This window comes from Bombus vosnesenskii, unplaced genomic scaffold (assembly GCF_011952255.1).
Source record: "Bombus vosnesenskii isolate JDL3184/JDL3185 unplaced genomic scaffold, Bvos_JDL3184-5_v1.1 scf7180000013299, whole genome shotgun sequence".
NCBI classification, from domain to species: domain Eukaryota; kingdom Metazoa; phylum Arthropoda; class Insecta; order Hymenoptera; family Apidae; genus Bombus; species Bombus vosnesenskii.
This window is the reverse complement of record NW_022882949.1, coordinates 1,048,201-1,072,102: the sequence shown is the minus strand read 5'-3', so window position 1 is coordinate 1,072,102 and position 23,902 is coordinate 1,048,201. Positions and strand designations below refer to the sequence as shown.

The window sequence follows — 23,902 nt, the reverse complement described above, 5'->3', positions numbered from 1 at the left end:
TTTTTTAACCTACAATATTTTTATATTTCAAAAATAAGTAAAATATGAATATGAACACATATAATAAAACATTTAAATCTGTAAAATAATTATTTTAATTTTATAAGACCGATAAATACGATTTATTAAATATTTTACACCATCCCTCCTATACAACAAACTAATTTATTGGTTTCTATGAAAATTTATGCATGTTCTGGTTCTGGAATTCAAGATCCATTGTAAACGCCATCTAATGAAGCATCCAATTGCACGTGCAACGTGCAACTAATTCGAGAGTGGTGCATTTAGTTTAAAATACTGCAAATGTACATGTTCTGTAGGTTATCAAACGTTTTGTATATTCGTCCGTATTTATATTTTGTAAAATCGTTGTTTATTTGAAGTAAAAGTATTGTAGAAAATGGTTGTTTTTACTTGCAACAATTGTGGTGAAACGCTACAAAAGCCAAAAGTTGCGAAGCATTATGAATTTCAATGTCGTTCCGCACCCTTTTTAACATGTGTCGATTGTTTCAAAGATTTTCGGTAAGTATTAATAAAATTGATATTTTCTCCATTATTTTTAATTTATTAAAATGTACCTTTGATTGTTTCAAGAGGTGAGGAATATGTAGTCCATACGAAATGTAAAAGCGAAGCTGAAAGATATGGAGGCAAGGATTATGTTCCAAAAGCTGGTGCAAATAAGGGTGAAAGAAAGCAACAAGCATGGATTAATGTAGTAAATAGTCTATTAGATAGTGAAACAAACTTATCAACGGCAGAACGAAACTTTTTAAATATCTTGTCCAAATATGAAAACATTCCACGTAAAAAAAATAAATTTTTAAATTTCATAAAAAGTGCAGTGGGTAATAGAGCAAATCAATCAGTAGTTAATTCTGTGTGGAATAAAATGGAAACCGCTTTCAAGAATAGTACACAAAGTACTAATACACAAAATGAAAAACAGCAGGAAAATGGTAAGTTCACAATAATTACTTTAATGCTTATTTAACTATAATTATAAATTTCTGAAACATTATGTTTAATATATAAATAGGTAAAACAAACGAAAAAGTAAATAATGAAGAAGATGCAAATACACATCAAGAAAATAATATAGTTGAAAATCAGAATAATGAAAATTTAGACAGAGAAAATCAAACTGAAGATCATTTGAATAAAAATAAAGTGAATGGCATGGGAAATGCTGACACTGATATTGTTAATAATGTTAAAAAAAGGAAATCAAAGAAGAGAACAATATCCGAAATAGTACAGCAAACGGATGAACCTATTGTCAAGAAAAAAAGTAAACATACTGTAGAGGCTACAGAAGAACCAGTTTCTAAGAAGAAAAATGAAGATATTGTTACGGATGTTCCTGCAAAAAAAAGTGAAGATGCTTTACTTTCTGAAACATCAATCAATCAATGTGATGATACTGTAGAAAAATCAACCTTTAACTGGAGAGATACCATCTTAGATATAGTAAAGAGTAAAGGAGAAATTTCCTTAAAAAAATTACAGAAAAAGGTACTTTCACGGTATATGAACTCATGTTCAAATAATATATTGGAAGAAAAAGCATCTAATAAATTCAATAAAAAATTGAAAAAGATATCAGAAATAACCATTTCTGATGAGAAAGTAACTTTAGCTTAAATTGATTGATGTGTGTACTCGTACACTTTTTTTCAAAGGAAGTACAATATCATCAGTAACTTATAACATTAACATACAGTAATTTATAACATTAACATATAACATTATTGCAATGAAAAAATTAATTACTTTCACATAAAACAAAGACTATAAAGAAATACTGTTATGATTTTTGTCCATTTTATGAATCAATGTTTGCAATTTATTTTTAACTGTGTTCGATTCTTTATCCTTCTTTCTTTCAAATTCTAAGCTAGCTTTTAATTCTTTTACTGTGAATTTTATTAAAAATTCGTGTTATGACAATAATGTGTAATTGGAGCTCCTACATATTCAACACTAGGGTCGTGGAAAATGAATAGTAGTGAACGCCAGCGACGTAGTGAGTGAAGATACTTACGTGTTCATTGGAGAATAAAATATTGTGTTTGAAAGTGATTGTCCAGGAACAATAACGTTCTAGCTTGCTCTCAAAATGGATACATAGTACTATGATTACCGGAGAACTATCTTCATAATTCTAAACAGTTTGATATTCTGAAAGTAGCTCTTGCGAGCATCGGTTAGAAGCATGTTATCTCAAATACAATAATTGAAGGATTAAACGTTCGATTTAATTGCATTTGTCTTCTCGAGTACAGAAATCATGAAAAATTAATTAGGGCAAAGTTTAAATGCTTAAGTTTTAGTTAAATTAATAATTTAAGAAATCAAGTACCATAAAGTTCTAAAATTTAAATATGTAAATATGATTTCAACATTCAAATTACAAATGTCATAAGAACTTTAAAAAAAGAAAAAATATAATAAGAGCAGCAGCGGAACTGATGAAATAAGAATATCAAATTAGCCTTATTTTAGACTTTTGAAATTTTTAATTCCAGCTCATGCAGTAAATGCTACATATGCATTGATAGTTATTGTAAGTAAAACCAATTAATCTAATTACATTGAACTACATTCATTCATACAAAATTACGAAACTGCTGAGCACTTTTAATCTAATATTCCCTGTAAGTGATGAATATACTTCATTGTATCTGTTTACAGTCTATAGTGAATCTATGGCTTGATCTAACAACTTTTCTTTCTACGTTATTCTTTCCTTTTTTCAGGAATATTGTAGACAATAATCAAAGACCTAAATTTTTATATATCCATAATCACAGTCTCACTTCATTCGTAGCTTAAAAGAGACTGTAAGAAATTGTAAAGTGTAGGCACAGATAAATTTTCAGTGAACAAGGTTCTGTGAGTTCTATCGGATAATAAGTTCTCGGCAAGTTTCTTATCGTCTATCTAAGAATAAAAATTTGCGAATTTGCTCTTATATGGATACACAATTTAAGAATACTCTCTGGAACAATTATCAGAAGAAACTCGACACATACCTTAACGTAATCGGCACAAATGCCAAGGACTCGGGTTCGATTTCGGACACTGTAGTCCCAATTTTTCACAATTGTACAGCAATGATTCTGCGAATGCTCTTTAATTGAAATATTGTGAAGAGCATTTGCAGAATTACTGTAGGATTGGGAAAAATTGGGAAGATCAGATCAAAATCTTCTGCTTTTAGTTTATATACATTTTCATTTCTTTTTAGTGTGTTCATTTGTTCTTAAAGTTCATTGTATCTTATTCGTCTTAACAGTAACAAAATATTGTTATACAAGATGTATCGTAGAAAAACATTTATTGTTTCTTTTTTTTAAATAAAATGAACAGATAAAACTTGTTGAAAGTATCACAGAATTTATCTAAAATTAGTCTATCAATGAACAACTATAAAATATATAAAATATTGTGACAACAATAAATAGTACAATATTAATTTTTTACAATGTAAAATTATTGTATAGAACATGCTCACTTGGAAGTATTCCAAAAGAATATTAAATATGGAACTTTTAAATAAATGTTTTAAACAAAATATTTGCTTAGGATAAATTGAACTCTGGTATCCAATCTTTAGCATATTTGTGATCTTTAGAAAAGAGTCTTTAACAGGAAGTATGACTTGAAAGTTGGTAATAAAATTCGGAGATTTAATATTTATGTTAAATATTTGAAAATTTATCTAAATACCAAGCATGATTACTCATGGTAGCCAAAAGGCCCCATGTAAGTACTTTGGAATCATTTGGACCAAAGCTTATTAACTGTTGATCAAACAATTGAGTAACTGTTCCACCAAGTGCAGTAAGAATTGCAGTTCCAGCACAAATGTCCCACTTTTTTATTGCAGTCATGTGAACATATGCAGTTACATTTCCACTTACAACCTCTAGAAATTTGTAACCTAATCATAGATAATATAATAAATTTACTGATTCATAACAATAGAGCAGAGATTAATCTAAACAATAAAATCAGTACAATTACCTGCACCTGCTGCAGAAATAATTTTTACATCTTTACCAAATGCAATCTTAGTAACATTGTGAATTTGGCCTGCATGTGATTGTGATACAATCAATATTGGTGTTCTCTCATCTTCTAACTGGTTTATTAAAAAGAAAGAATTTGTAGGATGTGTTATTGATATTTTTTGTGTATGTTACCTTAAGCAGTACTTGTAAATTTTTTGAAATTGCGTGATTAGTCCATGACCAAAACAAATTAGAATTTTGTTTTGTTTCAAATGGTTTAAATATAACACCTATTACAGGTTTTCCTTTAATAGCAACACAAACCATGGTTGTAACATATTGCAGCAAATTCTCTAAATTACATATAATAATAACATATTAATAGAAGAATAATAACTAATTGGTTATATAATATATAAAAACATATAATTTTTATTGGAACCTGTAAATTCTTTTGTTGCATCAAGAGGGTCAATCCATACTGTAATGTCATTCGTATTTATAATTTCATCCTTAATATCATACTCATTTAAAGTATTAATATTATCTTTTATATTTGACACAGTAACTTTATCACAATCCTTTGATGTTTCCTCTGATATTACTGTTATACTTGGAAATGCTTCACGCAAAGAATGATACATTGCACAATGCGATCTATAGTCTGCTTCTGTTACTGGATCATTTATACCTATCAAAATTAAAAATTACTTATGCGATTATGTATGTTGTTATGTATCATATTTTTTATTCTATAACATGAACTTTGTAATATATCTGTATCTAATAATGTTCTACATCATTTATACATATAAATGCAACATAAATAATACAGATTACTTAATTACCCTCTTTCGTTTTCCCTTTACTTTGTATTTCAAATTTAGCTTGGTTATGAACTGCTATCACTTCATAACCACCAATTTCTGCTGCTCTTATAGCGGCAACAAGAAGTAATTTTAAAGAAATGTTCTTGTTCTGTACATTTGTATACTTTTGTTCATTTGTATACAAAGTCCGATTCGTATACAAGTATAATAGACTTAATAATACAATGATCCCACAGATAATAGTTTTCCTCGTTCGAATACTCATTCTGATATGCATAATATATTTCTCCCTCCTATTAAATTAACGTACGCGCGTGACTTCGATTTATTTAATACAGTGAGACATTGTAATTGTCCCATACGCGGCCATTTTTATTTTATTTGAAATTCCCAGTAACATTAGATCTTTATGTTTATGTGGATGATTAATATGAAACTTGAAAGACATGCTTCCTTTAATTTTAATATTTTATCATATGTTTTGTAAATATTTATTTTCTTTTTAATTTTTTTAAAATGCACTGCATGGTGACTTCATATATTAGTAAGGTTATATTAGGTTAGTTGAATGTATTGTAAATTTAATCAAACCTACTAGCATAATATAATTTACGTAGGTAAGTTTAATTTCGCTAATTTTCGTATTAAATTATAGAGAAGTTAATGCGAATTAAATTACAATGAATGTATCATTGAATTAAGTAATTTATTTTGAAATGTATCATATTAATTATCAAATACAAACTCTTTGTATCATATATATTATTTTAAACTTATAGCATTATAAAATATTGAAACGGTACTAGTCAAATATTATTCAGACCCCTGAAGCATTTCTAGTAGTATCAATAATAAGAAATCGACATAATTTCTTACATTACTCTATAAAAGGTTGAGTTTTATTGATTAATAATAATACATGTCAGAATTCTAGAGAAATTACGTGCAACTTAACATATTTCAATTTAAAAAATAGTGAAATAGTGAATAGCATCCTGATTGCCTTTAAAAATTATGTAGAATTAAGTAATACTACACAATCAGATTGTATATATTTATGCTTATAATTAATTTAGATTGCACACCGTAATATTCAGGTAAAATAATGGCGTATACATTTTTTTACTTAAACTGATAACACAGTAACAGATGAAATATTAAATAAAAAGGATAACAAGCGTGATAACATTCTATATTTTTAAGAATACTATCTTAATAATGATTACTGTAATATATTAATTTGATACCATCTTATAGTGCACTTCCTACGCAAATAATGAAATTTCATTGCTTGTCAGTATTGTGTGTGCACTTCTCTTGGCTGCATTTTTGTATTTTGTAACTTATACTTTTCCTATTCAACTGCAGGATAATATGTATCATTTATAATAACATCATAATAATTTATAATTTGATAACTCACACATTTTACATCACTTCTTTATTATAATAAGTAATATGCAGCCTTTGCTTTTTTTTTGTTTTCTAACTTATGCACCTAATTCTTTAAATATGTGATAAAATTACTTCAGCAATTTTATCTATGAAACTTTAATAATTATCTTAAGACACAAAAATGTCATTCCACTTGGTCCAGCAATAACTGCACATTGACAAGTTGTTAATAACTTTTGCAGTTGCTGTTACACATTGTCATCTGTTTAAAACATAATAGAAAATGCTACATGATTTTTGTAACAAATATTTATTAAATAATCAAAAAACGTTATATCTTATCTTAAAAAAACTTTGTACAACAATAATGTATCAATTATATGTTATATAATATGATGCTTACCATGATACCACCACTTTGTCTTCTTTGGATTTTTACTGCATGTTTTTACATAAAAGGAATTATCAGGTGGCCTCTTCTGCAGTAAAAAATAGTTATCACTAAGTATCTTTTTAGTAGGTTTATATAAAAAATTTTCTTTCTTACCTTTTCTTTACAACTGCTCAACATCGATACAATACTTAAACAAATACTTTGCACACTCAAAGCTGGAGACCAATCTTCAGTTAAAATGGATAAACAGATATGACCATTGCTGTAAATATGTGGATGTATCGGTATATTTCCACCTATGAAAGTCACTTCTGGCGAATCAAAAGGATATTTAGAACTGAATCTAAATTGCAGTTGAAATTGTTCGCCTTCATATAAGGTACCCTTTGCACCTTCCATGTGAACAATCCATTGTGTTAAATTTTGACTAGTGAGATCTTCATCTACATGTACACCTGGTGGAGGTTCGCGTATTAAAGATGTTAATTCCTTTTGTAACCTCCGCTGAAATGATATACACATAGAACTGATAACATGTAGAACTATCCAAACTTTATATAACTATATAGTAAAAATAGATAAACACATGTAACTCCTATAATTCAATAGAATTGCTTCAAATTTATTAATCATAGTTCAAAATTTTTATAGTTCTAAGCATTCAATAATCACATTCAAATGAATGTTTCAGAAATGCTAATATAATTTTCATATTCTGACCATAAATATTTTATTTCAATTATTTTACATGCACAACTCATGAGATTTTTAAATTATTATATATATTGAAAACCAATTGACATCAATATATAATGAATAACATACTGAATCATTTTTCGGAAGCATAATAAAAATTAAGATTCCTATTATTCATAAAAAAGCATTAAAAAACGGGAAAAACTCTCGATAGAGATAGAGTGGTAGGAACTAGCGCGTCTAATTTGACACAAAACGTCATCCGAGTTTGATGAATAATATGCGAATGGATTCTCCCTATAATAACATATATGTAAGGCGACAGTTTTTCAAATTTGTAAAAATGCACTAAGAATCGAATAATTTAATTAAATATTGTGTCGTGTGAAAATATAAAGATGCACAGAGGCCCAATATGTATTAAAGAAATTTTCCTACTAACTTACCTTCGACGGGGACATTGCCGCCATTGTCGATTTATCGCTCATTGCAACATAACATGAATTACTTTGCTTTGTTTATTTCTCGATCGAAAAATGTAAAGTTGCCGCGGCCAGAGCGCATCGCATTTTTTTCTATCAAATTTAGTATTACGCCATTATGCGTTAAAAAATAGCGGTTAGCACGGCAGTCAGAAAACGCGTAGTGGGGATCGACGTAAATCAGTTAAATTTAACAGGCATTCCCAAGAGGTACTAAGGCGAGTACATAATATACGATTGTTGTTATACCTATATCCATGGTTAGTAAATATTTGATCAAAGTAGATTAGAACACAACAATTTCACAACTTCGTTCATATTAAAGTCAAATAAACTATAAACCAATTATTTTCGTTTGGTGTTTTATAATTTATTATGTTTGTCAAGTTTTTCTATGTAAATAATTGTTAAATATTGGTTAAAGTACATACTTGATTAAAGTAGATTAAGGCATAATATGTAATTTTGTAACCTTGACTCTAAAATAAACAAAAAATCAATTCTTTTCATTTAAAGTCTTCTAACTTAATATCTTTATAAATATTTTCTCTACAAATAATTGGTAAATATTGGTTAGATATTTGATTAGATAAATATTTTATTAAAGTAAATTAAAACAATAATTTTGTAATTTTGACTCCTATAAAAATCAATTCTTCTCATGTGAAGTCTTATAATTTAATATAAATTATAAATTTTTACTATACACAAACAATTATTTCTATAAAAAAAAAGACTGTGACATGTATAATAAAGACTGAGTAGGGAAATATGTACTTTTAATTTCTTTTTTTTTAAATTCTGATTCCGTTTCTCCTGGTCTTTTCTGGTTTTGTAAAAAAATAAAAAATAAAATAAATATTGTAGAAGGTAAAAAAGGACGTATATAACAGTTAATATTTTTTTTGTTTTGTTTAGAGATTAAGTCGTAGATACCGTAGTTTTAATCAATCGATTCTAGGTATATTGTAAATATTGCATTCTGTTTATATACATGGTATGACACGGTATAGAAATGACCGGGAACGTTGGACTTATAAATTATTTGAAATCATTGTCAATGAAATAAATACACGATTCATTGTATTATTAATTTTATCAATTAATAAAATAAATTTAATAAAATTTACGATTGTGTTATAAGTTGTAATGAGATGGTTAAATCCATCCATTAAATTATTTCAATTATGATGCAATAATTCTTAAGAGAATTTATGAGTTATACCTATATGTAGATAATTATGTTTATATAATTATGTTTGTATTGGTTGAATGCATATATATCAATAATCAATTTTATTAGTTTTGAAACATTTTAATGCAATAGAAATATTATACCACTATTCTTATAAAATTTATTACAAAGACAATCTTTTTGTTCCAGTGTCAATGTAATCAAAATATAAATTATTAATGACTTCAGCAGAACACTTTATTAGTTTAATTACTGTGGCAAGTGCTAAAAAGTTAGCTACTGCACTTGTCTTGTGTTTTATTCTCTATCATGGATTAATGCACCTTATATATGGTAAAAATATTTACATTTCTTCAATCTTTTTTATGTTGCTTATATTACTTTGCATTAGTAGCATAAATCTTATGAATGTTATGTAGGTAGTGATTCTTGTAAGTGGTTATTAACAGAAGGAAGGTATAAAGGAGATAAAGAATGGCAACCGTATGGCTGTATGATGCATTACTATACACAAACGTAAGAATTTAAATAAAATTTATAGATGTGTGTTATATTTTCTAGAAATATTCTTTCTTCATATAGAGACAGTCGCAGATGTTTAAGATATCTAGCTTTCATGGGCCACCGTAACCATTTTGCATTTATTGGAGATATTAGAGTCAGACAACTGTATAGATCTTTCATATCACAATTTATAGTTGATGGGAAAGTGTCAGATTTAACAGAATTACCGGACAATTCTGATTTAAATTTTAATGATGCACAACTTAGATTAAATGTACAATTTTTATGGAGGTCTCAATTGGATAATTTTATGATAGGAGACCTTAGGAGCTGGATGGTAATTATCCATTTTGAATATAAATATTTTCAATTCAATTTAAATTATATACATATTTAATAATGGGATGCTAATAATTGTTACTTTTCAGAAAACTGATGCACCTAGCTTAATTATTTCAGGCTGTGGAGCAACAACAATTCTTGCTAATAATAATAGTGATGCTCAATTGTATTCTGAGTATAGCATGGGATTAGTGAGACTTGTACAACCGGTAGACTTCTTAGTTAAAAAAAATACAAAATATTTATGGATGCTACAAGATCCTGTATTAAAAGAAAGACTGCCAGCTCAATTATCAGGCATAGATAACAGGCAGATTAATTTATGTAATAAAGCAGCAATAAAGGTAATTTTTATTTAGTTAATTTATAGATAATTACTTTAAAAAAAGTTTGTTTACATATTGATTACACACAGATACTATCTCATAGTGAGGCTCATATATGGGAAAGCAGTAAACTTGTTGGTGCAGGTGTGTTAGAACAAAGTCCAGATGGATATTTAGCGAGTCCCTTGTCTTTAAGACACAAGGTTCAAATATTGTTGAATACTTACTGCAATGATCATATGAATTTTGATGATGGTAGTTGTTGCAGTTACCCAGAACCAGCTACAACATTACAGCTATTAAGCTTATCTGCACTTGCTTTATGGTAATCGTTTTTACATAGTTATATTATACGTTAAGTAAATAGTAAGTAACAATTCGTTACAGTATAGTAATTGGTGGTGGAATGTGGGTGTATAGAAAATTTTGTCAATATCGAACCGAAATTTCTTACTCACATGTTGCCACTGTTGAGGTGGAGAATACTGAAGAAGCAAATAATTCTGAAACTACACAGATCGAACAACCCAAAGTACAAGATTTTTATACATTAATGACATCATTGGCTCTTTTGTCAATCATCTTATATTACTTTTATTTATGCGATAGGTACATGAAAGTACCTTTTTCCATCTGATATTATTAATAATTGCTATTAATAATGAATTTTTATTCGTATTTAGAACAAATTTCTTCATGAAGGAGAATAAATACTACAGTGAATTTAGTTTTTGGTTACCACTTGGATATATATTGGCACTTGGTTTATTTTTTACTGAAGATAGAGAAAGAGGACCAAGAACTTTAAATCGAGAACAAACAGATGAGTGGAGAGGATTAATGCAAGCTGTAGTGTTAATCTATCATGTTACTGGGGCTAAGAACGTTTTGCCCATTTATATGTACCTAAGATTAATTAATTCTGCTTATTTATTTCTTTCTGGATATGGACATTTTTGTTATTTTTGGCAAACAGGCGATGTTTCTTTAGTGAGATTTGCACAAGTATGTATTATTAAAATATTAATTATCATGCATATGAATGACGTGTTAAATATATCTATTTGTTATTTTTCAGGTAATGTTTAGACTAAACTTCTTAACAGTGTCTCTATGCCTTTGTATGAATAGGCCATATCAGTTTTACCATTTTGTTCCATTAGTTTCATTTTGGTTTTTAGTCATTTATTTCTTAGCATGGCTACCACCAAGAATATATTCTGGTAATTTGAACGAATATGGACCCAGAGCTTTGCTTTATCTCACATTGAAACTTTTAGGTCTTGTATCAATGATTACAATACTGTACATGTCAGAGGTATCAATTTATAAATTATCTACATATAAGATATATATTATAATAAAAATGTACAATGTATGATCGTTTAATAGGTATTCTTTGAAAAAGTATTTGTAACAAGGCCTTGGAAAGCATTATTTGTTACAACTGATGACGATATACGGGAATGGTGGTCACGTTGGAGGGTGGATAGATATAGTGTGGCTTGGGGTGTAACTTTTGGGGCAGGTCTTGTAGTTTTGCAAAGGATAGATCACATTCCAGGAACTGCATTATCTTCCTTGCTAGCGTTAATTTCTCTAACCGCTTATACTACTTTTACGATATTGTGTCATTCAGTATCTGAATGTGAAGAAATTCACTCATATATTGCGTTTATACCAGTAATTATCTATACATATATAATATTTCCAAAATTTATTTTCAAACGATTAAATTTCAACTTTTTAATTACAGATTATAGGATATATAGCGCTTAGAAATGCATCATTAGCATTACGCGGCAAACACTCAGCTCTTTTGGCTGGTTTAGGTCGCATTAGCTTAGAAACTCTAGTCGCACAAGGTCACATTTGGTTGGCAGCAGATTCACATGGCGTATTAGTTTTATTGCCTAGGTTTCCAGTATTAAATCTGTTAGTCACATCATTCATCTTTATATGTGCAAGTCATGAAGTAAGTATTTAATTATTTTTATATTTGGAATTGATTATGTTCAGTGTTATATGTTGATCTTTATAGAGTCTAAAATGTATCATAAATATTTCATTTACTTTGACAGATACATAGATTAACCCAGGTACTAGCACCATATGCAGTACCAAATGATTGGAGACTGGTGGCTCGTAACTTGTTGTTATTTATTGCGGTGCTTGTACCTATTGGTATTCATGATGGAATGTTCTGAAAGGCATTTTTATACGATTCACTGTATGAAAGACATTTTATGTACATGTAAATATAACTGTGTAGTAACTGTGTAAGTTCATAACATTTTATCATGAAAGCTTTGTGAAAGAGAAGAATATTTAAAGAAATTGGTATTTATTTATTTTTTTCTTATTTTATTAGTTTTTATAAAGAGGAAAATAAATAAGTCAAAACACAAGAATGTTTCTGTTTCTAAAATATTTATACATTATTTATATGTATATATTTTCATCTTTTAGATTGATAAATAGAACATATACAATTTATAACTTGTAGTTATTTATTATTTTTTTTAAATGACATCATTATGTATTACTTATTATACATTATTAATGCTAATTATTTCTTGCATTGTGTATTAAATTATCATGTTTCACGTGACTAGTATACACATCATAGCCTAGAGATATAGTATTATCATAAAGTACTCTATATCTATTTGGCAGAAAATAAAAATTAAAAATTTGGGCTGGTGGCCAAATAACCCATTCTGCTATGTACAATTTATGTGCTTTCTTAATAATTTCATCTTTTAATTCTGTCCAAGTACTTTTTTCTAAAATAGCTAATGTTAAAAAAAACATTGTGATGCAAAGTGGAGAACATACTAATTGATCTATAACAACCTTTTTCAAAACAATATTAATTGTACGACCTGGCAATCTATTATCTAGATATTTATACCAATAATGACATACTATACCAATAGACATGCCAGATAATGCCATGTTTCGAGTTCTATTTAAACTCCACTTATCCCACTCATTCTATAATAGAACAAATTATAACATATATACTTCAATTGTAGATTAAAACAAAAAGAAATACTGCATTGGAATAAAAATTTGAAATAAGTACCTTCAATATTTCATAATGTTGTTCTAATACATCTCCCAAGGCAGAAAGAGAAATAGATATTGTTACATTTGTATAAAGTAAATATTTTTGAGAAAATAACTTTTCTTTAATTACAGGTACTTTGTTCAAAATTAAAATTAGATTTCTGGTAATTCTCATAATCTACAAAAGAAAAAAATGGAATAATTCTCTTAATAGCTATAATTTTGAGGTTAAATATAACAGGTTAGTTTATAATCTGTTGCATTTATGAATAAAATTTTCTTTAATTAGAACAAATATTGCAAATTATTAAAGTAATAGTTAATAAACTCACAAGTAGAAATAAACATTCGATACACTGTTTAATATTGACAGTTATTTTTGTTAATATTTATAATGGAAAAATCTTTTTCACCAAATATTGTCCTACACGTTTCATAAAATTAGTAAAAGTTAGATTAGGTATTTTAATATGATAATTTCACTTTAACTTATGTCCACAGCATTTAGATTTAAATTATTTTTGAGAATTATTATTATATTATTGAGAATTATTTATCTAGATGTAGAATATTTAGAAATTTGAATACCGTGTTTATATGAACTTATGTATATACCTAAATAACGGAAATTATGCTTATTTTGTATATAAAGATGCAAAATTGTATATCAAAAACCAAATTTATATTAAGGAAAATTAAAACCATGAATATTGTTAAAGATCAATTAATCTTTTTGGGAAACTTTTACATTCTTTTGTAAGTTATTTGATTTTTGATTCTCTATTATTTTATTCTCTATTTATTACTTATCTTGTTACGTGAGATTGCATTTATTTATTTATTTATATTTCTATTTACGATCCGATAATTCACCACAATATTTAGTCATTAATAGAGTCACTTAATAGGGTCGTTCAAAGTACTGTTACATACATTTTAAGTATTTACTTATTAAATTGTTTGCAATATTTTTTTTGTAATTTGGTAATGAAGTACAAGTATTTACAAAATGTACGAAAATTATAATAATAAAGAATATTTCATTTATTAAATATTATATTTTGAAACAATATATCAATTTTTGCTTACCAGAAATGAGCGTAACATTTAAATTTCGCGCGCTTATGATAGAGATAATTTATGGCTTGGCGCCTAAACTGACAAAACAGGCGGGACTTCATGCGCGCACTGTTATCGGTGTGGATGGTTACGGCGATTGGAAATCCGTAAGTATTTCAGTCAGAATTTTGAACATTTTAACGGATTTCTTCTGGTATATACACACGCATATATATATTCGTATATAAAAAAGATGTCTCAGCCGTCAGTAACGGCGTATTTTAATACACGTAAACGACAAGCAACTGACGATTTACGAAACAAGGCTAAAGTTTTGCTTCTTGATCGGGAAGAATCGAGAGTTGTGAATAGTCAGAGTCCAACTAAAGAAGGTAATTTGGAGTCATCGGGAACATTGACTCCAATTCAAGAAGAAAAAACAATGGGACTAAGTCCGAAGATTGTTATGGTACCTGATAAAGAATTAGCGACTGATCATACGTTAAAACCTAATATAGTTGTAAGGAACATTCAGTTTGATTCTCCTAAATCAAGTGCTCAAAAAACGCCAAAACATAATGTTCGTGCACGAGTTACACGTACACGAAAATCATCTAATGAAGAAGGCCAAGTGGATATCAGAGAAAGCTTCCAAAAGATCACAGAAGACTTGGATATAAAGAAAGTGCTCTTTGAGAAGAAAGGTGCACTGAGCCCAAGAAAGAAACTTCCAGGAACACCTAAAAAGGACAACGATTCTGGTGAGAGTTCATTAACTAATTGTACAACGCCGAAGAAAAGTTCAACTATGGACAAACTGGCAAAGCAAGAGCTGTCTTTAAATGATATAAAAAGCAAAATTACTAAATCTTCCAAATTTTCGGAATTGAAAACTTCTCTTGCTCGGTTAAAAAATTATGAACAAAGGCTAGAGCAATTGCATAAAAATGATAAGAAACCACAAATACAGAAATTTGAGAAGATCCAACTTGAAATACCTGTTAGGTAAGATATTTGTGAAATTTCTATTCTGTTATATAATTTGATTTAAATGTTTTTATAATATTCATGTTGTTATTTACAGCCCACAAAAGGCTTATAAATCTCCAAGTAAAATGTTATTGAGTCCTTTGAAGGATAAACAACTAATGAATGTCAGTCCTCAACGTAGAATTTTATTTGAACCTAAAGAATCAACCCCAAGCCCTGTGAAAGGTAGCCCAATAAAAGCACCAGCGTATCAGCAGTATTTATCAATTGCTGAAAGTGGCACTCCTGGTTTGCCATTGCCATATCATTATAGATTTTTGGCAGAGGCATTCAGATGCGTAGATACAGTATGTTATTTCTGATATAAAAACTAGTTTTATATGTGTCTTTTATATATATTTGTAATTACATACTGCATTATCAATTTTACAGGTTTCTGCAATGCTGTTCAATCGTAAAGAAACAATAACTTTCAAGAAGCTAAAGCCTGCAGTTCAAGAGTTATTGCGTAAAAATTTCACGTTGGAACATCTAGCGCAAATGAAAACCATTTTCCCGGATGCTTACATTTACAGCCAGGAGAAGCATCGTGCATTTGGTTCTTCATCTAAACAGGATAAATATGAATTGCTTCTTACACCTATTGTTGAAGAAAAAGATGGAAGAAATACTCCAGATGCAGATGATGTTTTGAAAACAGCATCTGAAGCTAGTATGGGACCGCGAGTATTACTTGACAGACGAAGGAAATTTTACAATATCTTGCTTGGTACTGGTTTCGTATAAAAATTGTTGACAGATTTGTTATAAATATCTTAATTTTCTTTTCTTTTCTTCGTTTAACTTTCTTTCGTTTCCTTATCTTTGGAGTGCAGATAAAGTAAAAGACGAGCATGAGAAATTCTTACTTAATTTGGAGACACCAATGCACATCTCGAAGGAAAAGATTCTGCGTTGGCATCCTGAATTTGATGTTGAAACTTGTAAAGTAATTGAACAGGCTGAATTGCCACAACCACCTAATGTAGAAAGGATGACAAGTGCAAAAGATGTTCTTGGTAAGAACAAAAGCATGTACCTCTTTACTTGATATACTTTAAATTTTAAACTAATTTTTTATGGTTTTTTTTAGATAAAGCAAAATCATTATTCAATTGCGGTACTCGCATGGAGAAAGCATTGCAGCGATTAGCAGAAGCAAAGATGACTTCAAAGACTGTTTCTCCAAAAAAAGATGAAGTAAGCACGGCTACCCAAACCGAGGGTGGTGTACGAAAGGTTAATATTACAGTTGTGGATACTCCACCTGCTACACCTACTGTAAATAAGAATCTTCATCTTACTAGTGCACTGAAAGGCATACCAAAGGCTCTTCTTGAGAAAGTAAATGTTTTCATTTTTATTTTTCATTATGTTTTGTTCGTACTTTAATGACGAAAATTTTGTTATACATTAGGTTCGTGCTAAACAAGCTGCTAAAGCATTGGAGGCTATGACGCGTCCACCAAATGCAGAAAAAGAGGCTATAATGTATTCAAGATTACCCGAATTAGTGAAAGTTCTGCGTAATATTTTCGTAGCTGAAAAAAAGGGAGTTTTAACATTAGAATTTGTAATTACCAAATTAGAGAACTCGTTTAGAGCTAAATTATCTCCTGCTGAACTAGAGGACCATCTACGTTTATTGTGTAAACTGCTACCCACGTGGTCTAACATACATAATGTTCGAAAAGTGGATTACTTGAAGTTGCAAAAGGAAATCGATCTTACAAAAGTAATAAAAAGATTAGAAATTATGGCTAATGACAAAGTAAAGTCATCATGACGTTTATTACATTATTATTGATCTTCTTTTTGTTTCAAATTAAATTATGTATATGGTTTTCAATTCTAACAATTTCATTTGTATTTTGTAAAGTACATATTTGCTATTTATTGCACTATGTTCATGTATTTAAAGAATTCTATTTCAAGAAGTAATTCGGTTATGATTAAAAAAATAAATCAAGTTCTTTCTTGCTCGAAAAAAAAATTTTTAGTATTATATAACGATAATACAATTTTCTATATAATAATTATATGCATACACACATGCTACATTTTTTTCAATTTAGAAGTTTACTATTAGACTAGAAGTTTAATTCACTGCCAAATATTTATACAAATATACACACAACATATGCGATGCAATCAAATATTAAATACTTTTGATGAAAAATTATTTGATTTTTTGCTCTTTTATATATAAGTCATCTATTATATAGACAATAAAAATCGAAATTTTAAACATTTTTGTATAATTGTTTATTCAATGTCAAAAGTCATATCGGTAAAAATTCGTTTATCTACAGCTGATACATTGAATATGTTTCCTACATATTTAATCAGTGGTAAAATAGATTAAATTTGACTAGGTTTTTAGTTCATCCTAACCTATTTTATTACCTTGTTGATTTATACACAATCGTAAAAACCTTGTGTAAAAATATTTCAGTGATATACATTAAATCTTGTATACATATTTAAATATATACATACAACTAAAAATCATGTTTTTAACCAATGTATTGTTAAAAAAAGTTAAAAGCAAGTGAGTATGTGTAAATCAAAATATAATTTAATTGTAAGTAGAGATTAGGTTAGTTTCTATATAGAATATCTTGTTTTAAAAGATTACCTCCTTGATTAACATTATTACAACATTTTACATGTAAAAAAGCTATTCATAATAAAAAATATTCATTCTTATACACACGACAAATGTATGTATGTATACAAATTTATGTTTATGTTTACATTAAATGATCAAATTGTAAATAGTTGCTTAATATCGTGTAATTTTCATTTATAGACATATTTTAGTACTCGTAGAAAGTGTAGCAAGTGGTCACAAGTATATAAGAATTCGAGATAGGTTAGCAGATAAATTAGAAGGAGTGTGGTTTGATCCTTATGGTAAGTTTACTTTAGTATCCCATAATTATTACATACATTTATGTAGTATGTATACAGTTGTGCACAGTTTCAAATTATATTGAAAAATTATATATTTCCAGTTCGAGAACGTGTCCTCTATCGGGAATTGAAGAAAATTAAGAGTTTATAAATATTAACTTAAGAAATGATTCCACTATTATAACTTATTCAATCAACACTTGTAAACTAAATTTTACAAATATTATTGTATAGGATAAATAAAATAATATTCAATTAATCAAGAATGTGACTAGTTTATTATTTTGTTTAATCAAATTCTTGAAAACAGTATACTTTTCTATATAAGCCTTTCAGAAGTCAAATTGATCAACTCCAATTTTCATAAATTTCTCAATTTCATTAATAGATATCCAATTAGTGTTCCATTCCTAAGAAACAAGTACCTTAATTCTGTAGGTTTATTTATTAGAAGAAGTAATGAATAAGTAATGAATTCCATAAAAAATAAGTAATGAATTCCAAAGTAAATTATCTATTTTTCAATTCAAATTTTCTATTTTCCAATTTATGAAATTGATCAATGTTTCTGAACATATGCAGAGTCAAGACAAAAGAATCAATTGTTATGTGAAAAGCAAGATGTCATAGTAAATGGTTTTAAATAGAGCATAATGTGGATATCAAACATTTTGCTCGATTTATGTCCCTAGTAGCGAGAGAGATAGATAGAGGGGTAAGGATGAAGAAAGAGGAACGGAGGACCTCGAAATCGAGATTGGGGTAGGTTTCCTTTGATCCTTAACAAGGAACGCAAAGTTGTATTATTTCCACCTGGATTTCAAACGGTTTGAAATTCACGAGGCGTGAAACACGGCTCTATTCTCTTTCTCTGTTTCACCTACTTCTTCTTTGGCTCGTATTCTCTTTCGCCCTGCTCCTTCTTGTTCTTTTCCTTTTCGGCAGCGCGGGAGCAACTCTGGCGTCGTTTACTGATGTTGCCAATTCAATTTCCTTTGGCGGACCGTTGTAGTCGGTAGAAAAGAGGGTTGCAGCTACCAAAAGGGTTCTCTCCTCAACTGAATCGTCTCTATCTTTTACGATTGTGCATGTGACAGCTCCTGACATCTACATCTCCCGCGTCTCTTCTTTTACTTTAAGCAAAACTTTTTCTGTTCTTCGATTTTCTTTTCACCGTTCTTAATTTCATGTTTTCCTTCTTTATAAGCGTTTCAATAAACAAACATGAATTTCTTTCATCATTAGAACTCTAAAAAAATATAACCTTAGATGAAAAATATTCATGCAGAATATTGGTCATTTGATACCATTCAAATTACGTATAAAACGTTTTTGTATCATCACAATTGAAAAAGATATTTAGGTTAGGATTAGGTCAAAATTAGGTACTATATATAATACAGATATACAATATATAAATTACAATGATTATATGAACAATAAGGGAAAAACAAGAAATATTACGTAATATATAATATATGATGTAATATATGACAAAATTCTGTTTGAATATCTTGGTTCACTGCAAAAAGTTTTAATAAATTGAGCTGTATTGTTCATAAAATGAAGTTTGTAGCTTATTTAGATATTGTAAAAAATTGATTAATAAAATATTTATTGTTTTACAGTAATAAAACCATGTTTTGTTACAACACAGAATGAATTCCTATTTTTAACAACCAATATATGAAATCTTTAATGGTATCTTATGGTGACATTTCACAGCTTAGTTCTCATAAATAAAATATGTTATAAAATGGAAAATCTCGAAAAATGAACGTTTTCCCCTTATACTTTATATAGTTGCCTTAAGATGTAAACCTGGATTCAGGATTCATCAAATATTAGAACCGTTTTTGAATTTTCAAATTTTTCGCGGTAAGTAAATGGTCAAGCTGTGGTAATTAGGGGGTACTACATCGGCCATCCTAGAGAAAATAATACCAGAACCTGCAGTAGGAAGGAAATTAATTCTCAGGCAGAGAAAAATCAGAAAACGAATGAACCTTCAGTACTAAGCGGGTTTTTTTTTCCACGGTACAATGAGTTTCGAAGCGGTATGCAACAGCGAAATTGTTAAAACGTCCGTTGTTTATGGTTGACTCGGTAGAGCAGCCGGTAAAGGAGGAAACAGTACGCAACGGAAAACGAGGTTGGAGAGATGGAGTGGAGCGTGAGCGGGGAGAAGAAAGGGCGAGAAAAGCAAAACAGAAACGAAAGGAAAAAAGGAGAGAAAGAGAGAGAAAAAGAGGCTTCGTCTGGGCCTTGGCGCGTTTCAGTTGCCTCGCGTTCGAGGGCGTTTTTCGCCCGTGAGTTGTTCTTTGCTTATTACAGTGTGTGCACTGGGCTCGAGCTCGCTAAAGTGGTTTGCTGCTAATTAACTGCGTTATTTTTACAACTCTCTTGCTCCCATCCACCTCCTACGTCTCATTCCACCCCCTTCCCGCTTTCCTTCCCCCAACTGTTCTCCCACATTTGCAATGGGGTTCAATAATTCTGCGGCCGCAACGCCCTCTCTCTCTCTCTTCTACTCGCACCCTCTCATTCTGTTTTCACGTTTCTTATCATGCATTTTTCATTCGTATGTTTCTAGTGTAAAAAGTTGAAAAATGAAATTTGATCACATATGTGACTTATCTGTTGTAAAAATGAGTTACCAGATACTTGGTACTAAAGTTAGTAAATCAGTCAAAATGACTAGTATTAAATGTATTGTTTTTACAATTATGAGAAATATGAAAGTATTTTTGAGAATATCAACGTTTACTTTTATTGATATTGAATTATGATTACGTATATTTATTTATCCTCGCCTTTAAAGTCTTTATAATTATAATATAGATATAATATAGATATAATTATAATATAGATATAATATAGATATAATAAATATATCTAGGTATGTCATACATATTTCGTTGTGTATCATCTCGAATTTTTATATATCAATTTCATTTTCCTTTTAATAAATGAAAGATTTTTGTATAAAATTGGAGCAATAAATCATGTATGCAAATAATGATTCATATTTTCATATCTTCATATTTTTATATCTTCACTTTCATATCTTCAGTAAACTCCATCTATTTTATGAATGAAAAATCCTATCAATATTTGAATTTAGTACAAAGAAAATTAAAAGTTGTATGTATGTAATAATTTTTTGATTAAATCTAGTTAATTTACCAACTACATAGCAATCTATTATATCGTATACAATAGCTACAATCAATAAGAATAAAGAAATTGATACGAGAGCACCAAAAATATGATAACGTTGAAAGTTATCTAAAGAGTGGGGTTAGAATCTGTTTTTACGCGAAAATTGTAATTTTCACGTATAAAGATGTATTTACTGTAATTGAGGTGCCTATTTGTATAATTGAAGATTCCTGTATTTTCCTTGAATTTTGCGGTTATACGAACGTGAATAGAAAATAAAGCGTGCACAAGGATTTTTTCGTAAAAAATGGTTCTTTCCACAGACTTTTTTTGCTCACACTTACCACTGCTTTGGTACTAGCGGCTGGTTTAATTTTACCAGCATATTTTGTATGTATATCTCGAGTGCGCGTTTGTAGGAAAATTAACGAGAATATTGGAAGGTTTTTAAGTACTCTAGTTTGAAATGGTTTTCAAGCGCGCAGCTACTCAACCGTCATTTCGTAATACATATTATCAAAAAGCGAGTATCATTAACCATTTGAAAAGTGGTTAAAAAGAAATCGCCAAGTGAAATCGTATATGTACTTTGATATTTTGTGCAATAGAAGGCTTTCAATCTCAATTCTATTCTTTATTATTTCTATATTCCCCAATAAAAAAATATTTAGAAGATTATATTAGGTTAATAAAACAATAACATTCTTCACGTTAAAATTTCAGTCACGAAAAAAATGAATTACCAATGGCGTTAACATGAATAAAACTGGGGCGTAAACTATAGTTTACAAAATAAAGCAATTTCATTCGTATGGGAGCTATTCCATATTGTTTAAAATATAATAAAAGTAGATAGAATAAAGTTCATGCGAGATTGGTTAACACTAGAACCTACTAGACTTAACTATGATCTATAATATATCGCAAAAAATACAAAGAATATGTACTAAATTGTAAAGAACACATATATCATCATAATTAAAATAGTATAATGAAAATAAATAGGCGTATACATAATCATGTCTCTATTTCAGTAAAAGCAAACGCTAATTTTGCCAAAAGCATATTAGGCTTATCAAAAGATTTTATCTTTTACGGTCACCTTACAATTACACTAGTAACTGTAAAAACAACAAATCTAAAATCCGTCATTTTGATGGATTTGGTAAGCCTAATGTTACTAATCATAATCATAGTTTAATTATCGACTGATTTCTCAATCGCATATGTATATGATTATTGATGGATCATTTATAATGCTAAGCATCGACTACACGTTGTCCGATGATATTCGAATCGAAATAACTTTAATACCTTAATATCAGGTTCGTGAAACGGCTATTGGTTACGGCTGCCGATGGAAGTGGTCGTCGGAAGCAGAGAAGTCGAAGGTCGTTTGTATAGGTATCTCTCTGCCGGTAGTCGTGGCACCCTTCTTTTCTCCGCCACGAAAAGGCTCTTGAAATAAATTGAAAATGGCTGGTATCGCCCCGCTCTCGGATAAGTGATACCTACATCACCTACACGCACATCGGTCACCACAGAATTCCACGGGTGTTCTTTCACGTATTCAAAACGACCATTCAAAAGCGGATCCGAATCTTTACGAACGGATGATCAATTAAAACCATGTTAAAACGTTATATTAACCGCGTACTTTAGTCGGACCAAGAAAATTAAAAACTCAATATAAAAGGGGCACCGAACTCGATGTTAATCGAAATTATATCTTTAAGAATTATAGATTAACTTTCATTATATGATACGACTATCGTCAGTGAGCAAGAGGTCGTAATATTCTATAGTTTTGCTGAAAGATTATAAAAATAAGCAGAATATCAACTCACAAGTAACTTTTGCAACCCAAGATTCAAAATGTGTTTACAAAACATATATAGTTCTGAATGTGATTATACCAATGGAGGTCGATTCTGAGTATTTTAACTTTCAAGCTTACTATATCGTTTCTTTCTACATACTATTATTATAAATGAGCATCAACATATAATGAGTAGATATTTAAAGCAAATTTAACAAAATTTCTCATATTGATTCAATCAACATAACCTATAGTTGAAAACTGACTAGCTAGAATGTTTTCTTTTTGTATAACACGGTTCTTTTTGTACGTTAAACACGGTGAATCAGGAATTTGAATATTACTGGTATTTCTATTACGACAGATGGTCTGTCTCATTATTCGGTGAAATCGAGCTCGTCGAAAATTTATGTACTCCTCGCACTCTCCTCGCGACCGTAAAATCATTTCCAAAATTCACGATTTGCCCGACCGGGCTAATTTTCAGCATGCACGCGTGTACTAAGCGCATTCACGTGATCAAACACGTATGTATAGTACAGGTATACGATGACACACATACACATGGAGGAGTTCGGGTGTGCAAAACGTAACGAGACTAAACGCGAAACCTGAACTGGCGTACGGTCGCGTGCGCGCGCTCGCTCACGCAGTCAAAC

At 29.4% G+C, this 23,902-nt stretch overlaps 7 protein-coding genes across 10 annotated transcripts; 4 read left to right on the top strand and 3 right to left on the bottom strand.

Annotated features, from left to right (window-relative positions):
- Positions 1 to 199: 199 nt before the first annotated feature.
- LOC117233897 (cell growth-regulating nucleolar protein) lies at positions 200 to 2,259 on the top strand. The gene is made up of 3 exons (XM_033494592.1): positions 200 to 528; positions 601 to 965; positions 1,046 to 2,259. The coding sequence occupies exons 1-3, from the start codon at positions 404 to 406 to the stop codon at positions 1,648 to 1,650; spliced, it is 1,095 nt and encodes a 364-aa protein (XP_033350483.1). The 5' UTR covers positions 200 to 403; the 3' UTR covers positions 1,651 to 2,259.
- A 1,096-nt stretch (positions 2,260 to 3,355) lies between these two features.
- Positions 3,356 to 5,291, bottom strand: LOC117233898 (putative inositol monophosphatase 3). Its single transcript, XM_033494593.1, has 5 exons — positions 4,871 to 5,291; positions 4,465 to 4,713; positions 4,215 to 4,375; positions 4,036 to 4,153; positions 3,356 to 3,952 (listed from the first exon to the last, which is right to left on the bottom strand). Exons 1-5 carry the CDS (start codon positions 5,127 to 5,129, stop codon positions 3,711 to 3,713), a joined length of 1,029 nt encoding a protein of 342 aa, XP_033350484.1. The 5' UTR covers positions 5,130 to 5,291; the 3' UTR covers positions 3,356 to 3,710.
- Positions 5,292 to 5,733: 442 nt separating this feature from the next.
- On the bottom strand, positions 5,734 to 8,010 carry LOC117233901 (ubiquitin-conjugating enzyme E2 W). The gene is made up of 4 exons (XM_033494597.1): positions 7,784 to 8,010; positions 6,795 to 7,145; positions 6,651 to 6,726; positions 5,734 to 6,509 (listed from the first exon to the last, which is right to left on the bottom strand). Exons 1-4 carry the CDS (start codon positions 7,823 to 7,825, stop codon positions 6,496 to 6,498), a joined length of 483 nt encoding a protein of 160 aa, XP_033350488.1. The 5' UTR covers positions 7,826 to 8,010; the 3' UTR covers positions 5,734 to 6,495.
- Positions 7,896 to 12,533, top strand: LOC117233892 (N-acetylneuraminate 9-O-acetyltransferase). 4 transcript variants are annotated; one of them, XM_033494579.1, is made up of 12 exons: positions 7,896 to 8,029; positions 9,204 to 9,347; positions 9,434 to 9,530; positions 9,597 to 9,855; positions 9,947 to 10,204; positions 10,276 to 10,511; positions 10,574 to 10,795; positions 10,870 to 11,191; positions 11,265 to 11,504; positions 11,579 to 11,869; positions 11,943 to 12,161; positions 12,268 to 12,533. In XM_033494579.1, exons 2-12 carry the CDS (start codon positions 9,233 to 9,235, stop codon positions 12,391 to 12,393), a joined length of 2,385 nt encoding a protein of 794 aa, XP_033350470.1. In that variant the 5' UTR covers positions 7,896 to 8,029; positions 9,204 to 9,232; the 3' UTR covers positions 12,394 to 12,533. The 4 variants fall into 4 exon arrangements, with proteins under 4 accessions (XP_033350470.1, XP_033350467.1, XP_033350469.1 ...); XM_033494576.1 differs by having other exon boundaries at positions 7,942 to 8,079; XM_033494578.1 differs by lacking the exon at positions 7,896 to 8,029 and adding an exon at positions 8,672 to 8,780.
- Positions 12,534 to 12,726: 193 nt separating this feature from the next.
- On the bottom strand, positions 12,727 to 13,795 carry LOC117233899 (mpv17-like protein 2). The gene is made up of 3 exons (XM_033494594.1): positions 13,591 to 13,795; positions 13,275 to 13,436; positions 12,727 to 13,183 (listed from the first exon to the last, which is right to left on the bottom strand). Exons 2-3 carry the CDS (start codon positions 13,431 to 13,433, stop codon positions 12,752 to 12,754), a joined length of 591 nt encoding a protein of 196 aa, XP_033350485.1. The 5' UTR covers positions 13,434 to 13,436; positions 13,591 to 13,795; the 3' UTR covers positions 12,727 to 12,751.
- Positions 13,796 to 14,399: 604 nt separating this feature from the next.
- On the top strand, positions 14,400 to 17,156 carry LOC117233893 (DNA replication factor Cdt1). The gene is made up of 6 exons (XM_033494580.1): positions 14,400 to 15,322; positions 15,402 to 15,654; positions 15,740 to 16,076; positions 16,183 to 16,365; positions 16,440 to 16,690; positions 16,764 to 17,156. Exons 1-6 carry the CDS (start codon positions 14,571 to 14,573, stop codon positions 17,130 to 17,132), a joined length of 2,145 nt encoding a protein of 714 aa, XP_033350471.1. The 5' UTR covers positions 14,400 to 14,570; the 3' UTR covers positions 17,133 to 17,156.
- A 563-nt stretch (positions 17,157 to 17,719) lies between these two features.
- LOC117233903 (39S ribosomal protein L33, mitochondrial) lies at positions 17,720 to 18,525 on the top strand. The gene is made up of 3 exons (XM_033494599.1): positions 17,720 to 17,897; positions 18,159 to 18,262; positions 18,364 to 18,525. Exons 1-3 carry the CDS (start codon positions 17,857 to 17,859, stop codon positions 18,411 to 18,413), a joined length of 195 nt encoding a protein of 64 aa, XP_033350490.1. The 5' UTR covers positions 17,720 to 17,856; the 3' UTR covers positions 18,414 to 18,525.
- The last annotated feature ends 5,377 nt before the right edge of the window (positions 18,526 to 23,902 follow it).